General features: G+C 39.7%; 1 protein-coding gene across 1 annotated transcript in view; it reads left to right on the top strand.

Annotated features, from left to right (window-relative positions):
* RYBP (RING1 and YY1 binding protein) overlaps positions 1-12,222 on the top strand; it is a 69,737-nt gene extending 57,515 nt beyond the window's left edge. The window contains exons 3-5 of the mRNA XM_067542459.1: positions 3,206-3,382; positions 3,521-3,619; positions 8,248-12,222. Coding sequence (XP_067398560.1) covers positions 3,206-3,382; positions 3,521-3,619; positions 8,248-8,500 — 529 coding nt within the window. The 3' untranslated portion in view covers positions 8,501-12,222. The remainder of the gene's footprint in view (positions 1-3,205; positions 3,383-3,520; positions 3,620-8,247) is intronic.
* The last annotated feature ends 289 nt before the right edge of the window (positions 12,223-12,511 follow it).

Raw genomic sequence — 12,511 nt, 5'->3', positions numbered from 1 at the left:
AAGGACAGCTGGACCTGGGGCCAGCCCTCACAGGGGGGAGGGGGTGCCACCCTGCCCCGATCTGCCCGGAGCTTGACCTTCTGCGCCAGGTCCCAGCATGGTCTCAGCACTCTGCCCCCAGCTCAGCCTCGGCCTGCAGTCACAGTTCGTGGCCTCAGCCCCTGATCGTGGTGCTCAGCCGCAGTCTCGACGTGCGACCTCAGCCCCTTGGCTTGCCATGGCCTCTGGTCTTGACCACAGGCCCCTCTGACCATGGCCTCACTCCCAGCCCCAGCGGGGATTAAGCAGTAGTAAGCAGATCCCAGACTAGTGAAGTATAGGATAGTGCTACGTAGAGTTGTTTTCAAACTATTTCAGACACACAGCCTCCTACTACAGGTCTTATGTGACTATGTGAAACCAGAGGCCCTGTATACACTAACTAGGCAAATCCTTTTTTCAGTACTGTTAATGGCGTATTGGGCACATTTTTACCACCAGGTTATCTAATCATAGCACCGTAGGGCTTTATTTATTTTTTTTTAAAAGCCTGTGATGAGTCTACACTACTCAAATGGTAGCATTGATGCAGTTTTCTTGCCTTTTAATGACATCCTAGATTAATAAAATTGGAAGAACCCTGAAAATGTATCTTTTACCACTTGTGCTGTTTCACTTTGTTTCATTGTTAGGACAGTGAAAATAGACTAGTCAATTTCACTTTAGTTTCTAGTAAATTTGAATATCTCGTTCTGCTCCAGCATAGTACTGGGGAAATGTTTGAATCTCAAAAGGCTGTGTTCAGTAAATATTGTAATGGATATTTTTCTTGTAAAGCTAAGGTTTGTGTTTAGATTTGTAGTCACTTAATTGATTTTAATTTTCAGACTAATGTTAACCGACCCTTTCTAAGATGGAGTCCTTTTGTAAAGGCACGAATTATTGCACAAATGGACTGACCGATGTAAAAAACTGTATGTGTAGCAGAGAATGTATTGGTTAGGTTTAGTGTTTCCGGTTCTTTGCAGAACATTTTGTACCATCTTTGGATCTTGTATAAAATGGGAACTTTGTGTGCCAAGAAAGTCTGTGTAATTTCATTTTTGAGGGGTTATTTTGTAGTGTTTTTTGATTGAATTTAGCAGAACTAAAGATCCATGCTGGATGAGGTTAAGCTATATCTAAATCTGCATTTTTTAAAAAAGTAATATTTGAAAATGTGCTAATATCCCTACAACTTTAATTTTATAAAGTGTTTATATACAAGCATTGTCTCAGTACATCCAGAGTTAAACATAAGGATGAGGGGAGAGAAAAAAGAAGAGGTATAAACAAGGTAGCAAACATCTCTTTTAAGATATAAGAGATGGACAGTCTGAAGGAGGCTGTTAGAGATGGCTGGAGATACAGAGGTGAATGCTGTCTCTACAGTCTGAGGGCTGGTTCACACTTACTGTGCGATTTGGCGGCAGTCGACGGGAGTTACGCAAACTACGCAGAATAGTTTGCGTAACTGACGTCGACTGCCCTGCTTCCCTTCTGAGCAGTGTTCTCACTGCGCTGAGCTGTTCCCGTTGCTCAGCGCTATGCTACTTGAGGGGGTAGACTTACTCAGTCGACTTCCTGATTGATTGAGCAGGTCTCACTGACCGCTTAATCGATCAAGAAAGATCGATCTGGCGGCTGCGATTTTGCCACCCTGTCTGAACCATAGCCTGAGTATGCACAGTGAGAGAAGGGTGGTGCTAGCTGAGGGAAGCAGAGAGGCAGGTAAGTCCACAACATAGATCAGAGGTAAAATTTGCAAAAGCACTTGAGTGATTTGGGAGCCTAAGTCTCATTGATTTTCAATGAGGATCCTAAGCCATTTAGACGCTTTTGAAAATTTTTGTCCTAGGGAGCGTTAATAGAGAAATTTTACAAACAAGAACAATTGAACTGGAACCTGAAATAAAAGTAGGTAGCCAATGGAGTAGTTTGACGATAGGGAGATATGTTAGTGCTGATTTGAACACGTGAGAAGGATGTCAGCAGTCTGCACATGCTGGGATTTGGAGAAGCCAGAGAGAAGGGAAGATACAGTTGTCAAAGTGAGAGGAGATGAAGGTATGAATGAGGATTTCAGAAGAGATGAATGTATGAATTTCTACTGAGAGCACTCAGCACAGAATTAACTATCTGGTGGGTTAGATTTCTGCTTGAAACATTGTTTGAAATAAACTGTTTAAAAAGACAATCATTTGTTTACCTCTTCTCTTCCCATTTCCCCTCCCAATTTCTGCCTGCCCCTTGAATCGCATTATCTCCCTCAAAACCCAAACCTACTAGCCATTAGTCACAGCAGAAACCAGCCATTTCGCTCAAGGTTCTTTGTTTTGCCCCTTACCTGACAGCAATAGACCATTTTAGACTTCTTGATCTCAGTTACAGCAAGTCAGCTCATTCGGGGATATGAACGAGGATCTCATCTTCCAAAAGAGCATCCTTTGATTTTTGTTGTCTTTGTTGGTTTAACAGTGAATATACATTGTAAAGATTGGTGTGCACTATTTGGAGTTTGTAAGCAGTTGTGTTGAGAGTGCTAGTTGGAGATTGGCACAGGCGTGACTCTTAATGATATTGTGAATGTCCCATTTGTTTTATGTTAATTGCAATGAATTACAATTTCAGCATTTGGTGGGGCACAGTAAATCTTGGTTACCTTCTGTTGCTCTTTATCTGTTGTCCAGGCCAAGTCCCCACAGCTTCAGCGAACTAGAACTCCTTCTGGAAAACTAAATGTGAATTACATACTACTAATTTTATTTTTCTATATTGAACTTATTACCAAATGTCCCTTTAATAAAATGAGAGAGCACTGTAAATCTGGGATGTCCGAAAGCTGTCTGTCCATGTGATTCTGAAAGCTTATAAAGAGTGTAAATTTGTGAAGCATGTGGAAAAATAACATTATATTTGTTAGAAATATTGAGACGGGTTCATGAACTGTGGATTACTACCAAAGAGATTCCAGGTTGTAAGACTGACAGATTTTTAGTTTAAAAGTTTTACACTTGCTGGTAGCCGCTAATACCTGATACTAAGTAAGGAAATATACTGTGTGCCGGAAAGTCAAGTATCCTGCCATGAATGATGAAATGGCTCTTAACAGTGCTTCTGCTATATTTGAAATGACACGTCATTTATTAAATCATTGACGATGGGTCTTATTTTTTTCTCTTTATAGAAAACCTAGAATAAACTCTCAGCTGGTTGCCCAACAAGTTGCCCAGCAATACGCCACACCACCACCACCGAAAAAGGAGAAGAAAGAGAAAGTGGAAAAACAAGACAAAGAAAAGCCTGACAAAGAAAAAGAAATCAGTCCAAGTGTTACAAAGAAGAACACCAACAAGAAGACTAAGTAAGTTTCAGGGGGACTATAGTAAGGGGTAGGTTAGTCATTCACTACTTGCACTTTATCAATGATAGTCTTGTCAAACAGTAGTGCACATTAATCAGCAAGAACACTACCTCTTAATTTTTTTTCTTCCTTTTACAGACCAAAGTCAGATATTGTGAAAGATCCGCCTAGTGAAGCAAACAGTATACAGTCTGGGAATACTACAACAAAGACCAGCGACTCAAATCACACTTCAAGGTAACTTTTTAATATAGAATCAATTGATATTCAGTTAGTTAGATCTTGACATCTGAGAACTGAACGGAAGGGTCCAAACTAGTGGTTTTTTTAATTGGGTTGACAACCCAGGAGACAGAAGACTTGGCTTTATCCACAGAATTGGTAAGGCATGAACATGAGTAGTATAAACTTCCTCTGTGCTTATGCATCTGAATGCTTACCTGGAAAAGGGCAGCTTCAAATAGTGGAAGCAGTTGACTCACTAGCCACTCAATCCTTGGCCTTCTGAAAAAGATATCATGTGTCAATTGTAGTGGCTGTTACTTTTAGGCAGCTAAACTGCTGTGCAGAAAATAGATATTAATCTGCTCAAATTGGCACCTCTCAATTCTTCTTATCTTCTCTCTATTTATACTCAATAGCAGAGTAAGGAGTGGTTATGTTATACTTGCCTGTACCCATGCCTCCAAATGAAGCTGTGCAGTTATCAGAAAAATTCTATTTTGATTGTGTTCTTTGGGGACCGCATGAGAGAACTCATTAAACAATTCAGGCTTCAACAAACTATTGTCGTCCAAAGATAAAATGATTGATTCAAATTGATATTTCAGATGGATTAGAGTCAAGTCCCGTCCTCAGCTGTGCTGACATTCCATGTTCCTTTGGGAATAAAAGCTATTGCTTCTTATTTCTCCAACTCAGCAGGCCCAAATTCTGGTCTCCTTTACACCTTGAAATCATGGAGGCAACGAGCAGCATTTGACCCCGCAGTTTTGACTGCTTGAACCACATCAAGTGCACTGTGTGGAAAAACAGCACCTTATCACAAACACATCTTAAACCATGTGCCCAAAGGTTTGCTGAAAATGCATGAAACAAAAACGATGGGTTTTGCGTAACATTGTAAATTTGGCAAAACAAGTTCTCTCATCTCTAATTTGTTGCCTGTGGATGTTAATGTAATGCGACTCTACAGAGGCCACTTGCACTGGAAATTCTTAAGCAATAGGATGAAAGTGTTTGAGTGATAGATAGCACTCAAATGTTCTTTGTATGTTTCCTTCTGCTTAGTTTCTTTTTTAACTATGGAACTAGTCAGACACCAGGAGATTTGTTCTGCTTGCATTAGAGGACTGAGTTGTCTACAGTGATGTTGCCTTATTTTCCTCAAGCATTTGTCTCCTTTTTTGATACGATTGTAGAAATATGGCTTGTTTGTAATTCATTTTACTTTCTGTTGTGCCCATTGAAGTCAATTCAGTTTGTGACCTAAGATACAGGAGACCTGATACCCCTTGTGACTAAAGTAACATAAGGATGGCACGTCACAATACAGAATTATTTAGGCTGGGTAGACTTCTTAAGGAGCACATACCATCCATTTGAGGGTTCTTCTAGTGCATCCTGTGTGTTGTGATAGGATTTCATTAGTCCTAAATAACCTCTGATTGGCTGTTTCCAGTGATGGTGATCCTATAGCTGTTTCTATTGTTGAACAGTTTTATAGCTTTACCTTCCCCTCCCCCCAATCTTCAACCTAAATTTTCCTTGTTGCGGCTTCAGCTCATGGCTGCGGATGAGGCTAATTGATCCTGCTACTTTAAAAAAAAAAAAAAACCTCATTTGTTTGTCATCTGCTTAATTTTTGCTCTTGCTCATATCTCTTAATCTTTTTTTGATAAACTGGGAACTAAAAATATCTGGGAGTTTTGAGAAATGCGCACAGACTTATAGGGTATCTTGCTTTACACTGCATCTCCACTTAGCCCTGTTGATGTGATCAGCACTTCATTTCAATGTAAGGCAGAAAGAATGCCATTCAGAAGTAGTAAGCCTGTTAAAGTAAACTGGTCCTGCTACACAAGAGTTGCTAGAAACTCCCCAAAATGGTGCTGAAGGAGTGTAATACACACATATATATAAGATCCATTTTAAAATATCATGAATACTCAAGGGTCTCTGTACTGGTCAATCAATCCACATCAGTTCTTCCATGTCAATTCCACTGGTGATAGCAGTCATGGGAGCACTCATGTAGATTGGCCACATGGGCATTTTTACCACGTGTACTATGGGCAATCAGTGTGTATAATTTTGCAAAGCTATTTAACACTAGGTCACATCGCCCTCTCTTCTGCAGAAAAACCTGTGCGAAAGTACCAAGGGAAGGAGAATGCTTTGAGATTCCCTTCTGAGCTTCACCCAGATTAGTTGAGCCCTCCCAGACCCTGAAGAATGAGCAGGGGGTTCGTCCCAAAACGCCAGAGTGGATGGAAGGCTAGGGCTGTTGCCACCTGCAGTTCTCCTCTATTTCCTTGTTAGCATGTTCCAGTGGAGCCATGTTGACAGAGGACCTCCCAGGTGTAGCTGTTCAGGAATCCCCTGAAGTGGTTTAATAGCACAGAGGTACTCTGGACAGAAGTTAATATGGCTTGGGGCCATGTTGAACAGATCATTGGGAGGGAGCAGTCTGATCAGTGCACCTGTCCCTGTTCCAGCTCCTGCCAAGTGACAACAGAGAGGTATACTCAGTAGCAGAGATGAGTACAGGTAGGGAGATGTGCACCAGGATCACAGAGACAAGATCTGGGCCAGGATTTTAACCTATTTCTGAGTATGAGAGAAAACAAATGAGTCTGTAAAGTAACAGGAAGAACTGGGTTTCCTAAAGGAAATGGTGACTCGGGGGAGAAAAATAAACAAATCTACTACACTTCCTGGAATATTTACTGCAGATACAAATGATCTATCAGTATTAGGGTACCCTTAGCCTGTACGTCTGAAAGCTGATGAAATTGCCCAGATATGCTGAGCTACTTGGCCTTTAATATCCTCCACAAATCAGGTGACGTTAATCATTTAATCTAAGTCTGTGGTTACATGTTCAAATCGCAACCTCTTGTAAGCATGTACATAAGCATTTACACAGCGGTGTGTGAGTGACTTCACATTAGAACTTACTGACCGCATCTACGGTTTTGAAGAATCTAGTGACTAAGTGGAGGGGCAGTATTAAATAGAAAATAGTTACTCAGTGGCAGATTGTTATCCCAAGACAGTTATAATTTAATATTTAAATATGATTAAAATATTAATGCTTTTCTTGCTAAATTTGATGCAATTTGCTTTCTAGGTTACCTACAGAACACTATTTTTAGAGTGAGAACTTTATAGCACACTTTATTAAAGGTTTAAATTCACAAGAATATAGTTATTTTCCTTTTAAAACTATTTATCGTCACAATTTTCCCCACCTTAGATAGTTCTAGTGTAGAACCTACATCTATTTCAGTGATTTTTTTTTTAAAGGATTATCTTGAAAGGGGTAGTGCTGTGATGATCATCTACAAACTCCATACACCAGTGGATATGCATGGAAAATATAAAATTGGGTCCACTTCCGGTTTTGTCACTATTCTGAGTTATTCCAATATGACCCAAATGTAGAGGAAAGGGTTACTGTCTGCGCTGTTGGAAAACTGGGACCTGGTCTTGGGGAAAAAAGACCCTGTCCATCTCCTCTGTCTCTCTGGAAGAGGCAATTTCTAGCAAGCTAGTCTTATCTGATATCTGGAGAATGATCCCTCTAATTTCCCTAGTGGAGAAAGTTCTGCTGCACCAGTCTGAGCCACGGTTGGAAGAGAAAAGAGTTCACTATAAATCACAAGTAGTCACTGAAGCAGACATGGCATCTGCCAACAGCTAAAGAAGTGTCTCACTAGGCCAGCAACAGCACTTGCTGGCAGAAGTTTGCCCTTACAAATACAGTGATATGAGTTTATTTATCAGAATTTTGGACCAAACCCTACAAACATATAATGTCAGCCTTTGTGCAGAGTGCAGTCCCTTATTAGTGGGTTACTAATTGCATGATAGCGCAGAAACAAATTACTGAGATAATCCTGTGCTATAAATACCAGTGTGTTCACTTTGTTTTGTCTCTTGACAGAGAAAAGCGAACACTGAAAAATGTCCTGGGTTTTACTTACAACAGCCTTCTTTCGGGGGGCGAGAGGGGCGGCACTTCGAGCAATTTTATACTCGGATTGATTGGGCCGCTGATTTGCATAAACTCAAAGCAGCTGAGAAGGGGAAGCCAAGTTGTCCCAGTGCCTGAGTTGCTTGCAGCTGCAGTGTTCCCTACACAGGAAAGAAGGTCCATGTTCAAATGCTTTCACGTGGTTTTGTATTGCAGTCAGAGCCTTGTCTCAGAACATCAGGTCACATGATGCGATGAGATGGAGAATTCAGATAACAGAATTCTATCATCTGTCCCATGGGGAGGAGATCCTGAAAATCTGTCTCCCATCCCCATAGACCTGTCTCAGCTTCTGTCCTTCTGACTGAGTGGGTTGAAGAAGCTCCCTACATCCAAGTCATCTCTACTGTGCTTTGCAAAGGAACCCTTCCCCCTGGGGACCACTCTGCAGCCCTCACAGACTGTGCTGCTGCAGGAAGCAAAAGGTGACACTTGGGTCCTTTGCATGATACTACACAGCATTAAGCACTGAGCTGGTACCAGCATTCACTTCCAAATCAATCTAATCTCTCCAAGTAAGATGAGAATTTGCCACTTATAGAAAGTTTATTTCTCAGATATGGTTCCTAATCATCTTTTCCCCATTTTCCCCTCTCCTCTTCTTTAGGCCCAGACTGAAAAATGTGGACAGAAGTACCGCACAGCAGCTGGCAGTCACAGTGGGGAATGTCACAGTAATTATCACAGACTTTAAAGAAAAGACTCGCTCCTCTTCTACATCTTCATCTACAGTGACCTCGAGTGCAGGATCAGAACAGCAGAATCAGAGCAGCTCCGGCTCTGAGAGCACAGACAAAGGCTCGTCCCGTTCCTCCACGCCAAAGGGCGACATGTCAGCAGTCAACGATGAATCTTTCTGAAAATTGCACATGGAGTTGTGGAAAACTATGAATCAGGGTATGAAATTCAAACACTCCACCTGCCCATGGGGCTTCAATCCTGGAGAGCCTCTTCTGGGCTTGAACACACGCTTTCTTGGACATCAACCCCTTACTGATGCAACCAGGATAATTTCTGCTTGTCATGGGCATCTGGCCACCAAGGAATTTCGCACCCTGACGATTACTCTTGACACTTTTATGTATTCCATTGTTTTATATAATTTTCCTAACAATCATTTATAATTGGATGTGCTCCTGAATCTACTTTTTTATAATATCTGCTGTGCACAATTTTCCATGAACATTACAACTTTTTGTTTTTTGGAGTGTGGGGGGGAGAGGGAAGGCGGGGAAAGGGGGCTTTATTTATTGCATTCACAAACTCCATCCTCCTTCAGCATATCCTTTAAGTTCAGTTCTTTCTTCTTCCAGTTATACTGTGTACTATCAGTTTTGATATAAATTATATATATAAATATATATAAATAAATATATATAAAGGGTTATTTGAAACCAATACATGGAAACGCTGGTGCTTGAAACACTGTGAAGTGAAACAAAAAATATTGAACAGTTAAAGATCTGGGACAGTCCCCTTTTGTGAAAGTGCTGATACTGAAATGGACCTGGGCATAGATAAAAAGTGTGTTCCTGAAGGTTTTAACCTAGATGAGACCTGATTTATTTTCCCCCCGTCAAGTTTTGGCTAAAGAGTACTGGACAAATAGTTTTTTATTATACATTGTGATACAGAATGGGAAGATTGCTCCAGATAGCCTGCATTCCCAATAGAATAACTTGGGATGACAAATCACAAGTCCTTGTGCAATTGAAGTGTGCTTATTCAAAAGTAATGAAGCTGGTTTCAGAATGCCATGCATTAATGTGTATTACGGTTCCATGTTGACATGGCTGTTTCTTTTATAGCCAATCACAGAAAAATGTGGTATTCTGTCATTTGGATGAATTCCATCTATTTTCCAGACCTGCATCAATGACTGAGGTGACATTAAAGCTCTGGGGAGCGGCTGTTAGCTTTAGGATTCAAGGTGACAGAGAACCCTAAGGCTGAAAGCTGTTTTGAGCTGGTGAACCAAGCCATTAGTTGTTCCCATCTGATGTGGCTTGGTGCTTTTTTGGTCAAACCTTTTCATGTCTGTCTCTTTCCATGCTGTTGTGGGGATTATTTTTGTGTTGAATTGAGTTCGGTTTGTATTCCAAGAGCAGTTTCTGAACAGCATATCATTCAATGGTGACATATGTAGGCTTGTTAATGTTTGGACACTTCTAGATATTCTGCTGTAGGAGCTACCGTTGAGAAAAGCTTTCATGCTGGCAAGTGAGCAACAAGTGCAGCTCATGTTAATGGTCAGTGTCTCTTTCATTCTTGCTCTGTATCTTTTCAGACTATAAACTTCTTTCCTGGTCTGCTAGCATTGCTTTATGGTTTATCTTCTGTGCATTATACCGCTAAACTAATAATCTGAAGAGGTGAAACAAACATTGGGGTTTTTTTTAAACTTCAAGCTCTATTTGTCTTTTTATCTGTAATTATGTGGCCCAGAGTGCTTTGCAGTAATTTCAGACACAGAGTCTGTAGCTTGATTCAACATCAATGGGATACCTTTGAGGTGTTACACTTGGAAAGAGGGCTACTTCTCCGTAACTTGGTGCCAATTTCTTACATTGTGAATTAGTTACTTGGTAAAAATAATAATTTCTGTCGGCGGAGGCAACTGAATAAAATTCTATTTTGAAATCAGCTTGGTTTTGAGTAGCAGACGTGTAGGTTCCTTTCACACTGATGTTAAAATTATTCTGTTCTTATCTAATCTGCTACCAGTTCTGCTTGCATATGTAGGGTGCAAAGCAGTGCCTTTGCAACTGCAGTTTTATTTTGAACATGTTAACATGGGCTCCCCTTTTAATTCTGTTTTGTATCCGGGATATAAGCTATATTTACCTTTTTTAAACCGCATTTTTAAAGTATTTATTGAAGAACCAAAGGAAATCAGATGCTAACTATGAGCATCGAGACAATATATTATACATAGTTTTAATACTATGAATTTCTCAGTCCACATTTTAACATTAGTGGAACATTGCAAAGACATTCCTTTCCAAGTTTTACTGTTCCTTTATGGGTCTCAGGGAGGGTAAACTGGTCAGCCATATTTATTTATTTTACTGAGATGTATTGGAATAACTTTTTTAAAGAGAAATTTTCTGAAGATGCCCCTGAACTTGTATATTTTGCACTGCTTTACAAATGAACCGTAATCATTTAGCTTGAATGCATTTGACCTGAGCCAGCAAAGCATGTAAACAGGAGTCTAGTCCCATTGACTTCATTGGGGCCACACTGGTGCTTAAAGTTACGTCCATGCTTATGCGCTTTGTTGGCTGTGGGACTTCGTGCAAAAAAGCTTCGTATATACCAGAAAATTACTTCATGTTAAGTGAATGAACCCCACAGGCTAGTTGAAAAAGCTTTAACCCGCAGTAACCAGCTACTCAGAGGCTACTGATTTAAGTCAATGAAATCATCTTTGGTTTTTGGGTGTGCCTCCTTGATAAATTAGCTTATTGTAAGGATGGAGTGGAAAATTGCTTTTTGAACTGAAACTCTGCATTTAGTAGAAATTGCTAGCTAAGCATTTGAATCTAACCGGGCCACATTTTTAGCTGTTGTGTTGTGGATTTGAAGGATAGTGTTTACTTTTACACTTAATTTCTGAAATTGATGACACCCCTAAGGCATGTATCTGGAAATGGAATTCCCTTCACTTTCTGCATTTTCCGTTTACCTTGTTATGATTAGGGAGCATGTTTTTAAAAAAATAAATAAGACACTAGTATAGAGAAAAGACCAGAAATGCTTGGTATTCAGTGGCACAGAAAGCAGGTCAGAAAAGCACAGTGTTACGTTTGCAAGTTTCAACTTTTACACACAAACACAGCTTGCCTGACTTGCTCAGTTTGACATAGTCATGCAAAAGAAAAATTAAAATAATTTTAACACAAACAGGCTATTTATTTTAATTAAAACACTTTTGGTCATTTCAAATTGGACAGATTTTAAATTTGGCTGTAGCTTCTGAGAGTTTATTTCCACTGAGATATTTTCACCTGCCTTATTAAGATCATTCTCAGTCTACTCTTTTAAGCTACGATAAACTTAAATTATTGAACATTTATGAATTGCTGACTATATAATAACCTTTGCTTGTATGTAACCGAAACATGGTTTTAAGAGCCAACATTTAGAGTATGACAATGGAGCTGAACAGTTTTTAATGCGCAAGCAGTTCTGTTCTTGTGTATGACTTGTAACCTTAATTTACTGTGTAAAGATGGTTACATTATTTCCTTAGCTTTGTTTGTTGGAGACAAATATAGAATGCTTGTTTAAGTATGTCAAAACATAATCTTATCTTGTGGATTTTTATGTTAATGTATTATACGAGCTATATTTTTCATTTGCCCAGAAAGACAGCTTGTATAACGCTCTTGAAAGTTTCTCTGCTCTGTAAAGTTTAGAGCTGACAGTCCTGTTAGGTTTGTTTTGATCTTCATGCTAAAGTGTCAATGGTGGTTTTGTGAACTGGTCAGAAATTCACAGGTCTTAAATGTTTTCGGGAAATTTATATTGGACACTGCTCTTTGTCTAGCAAATAAAAGATGTTAATATATTCCTGTTACTGGCATGTGCACGACTGTTATTAGAAGCCACTTTATCATTTTCCTGCTTTAAATAGAAATGTCTATTTATGAATTCTGCTTGTAGTTTTTTTCACAAATAAAATAGTAAAATTTAATTAAATTTGAAAGCTCTCTTTTTTGGGAGATGCCAGTATTCAGACAAGATGAGGAGCCAGTATTATTGTATCTGCTTTTCTGCAGAATGTACAGAATAATTATATATGGGAAACAGCTGCTATGTCCAATCCTGCAAACACTTATGCACATGGTTAACTTCATGCATGTGAG

The sequence above is a fragment of the Emydura macquarii genome, unplaced genomic scaffold (genome assembly GCF_026122565.2).
Source record: "Emydura macquarii macquarii isolate MOO-44397 ecotype Brisbane River unplaced genomic scaffold, CSIRO-AGI_Emac_v2 contig_71, whole genome shotgun sequence".
NCBI lineage: Eukaryota > Metazoa > Chordata > Testudines > Chelidae > Emydura > Emydura macquarii.
Note: the sequence above shows the minus strand (reverse complement) of the source record. Positions and strands in the feature narration are given on the sequence as shown.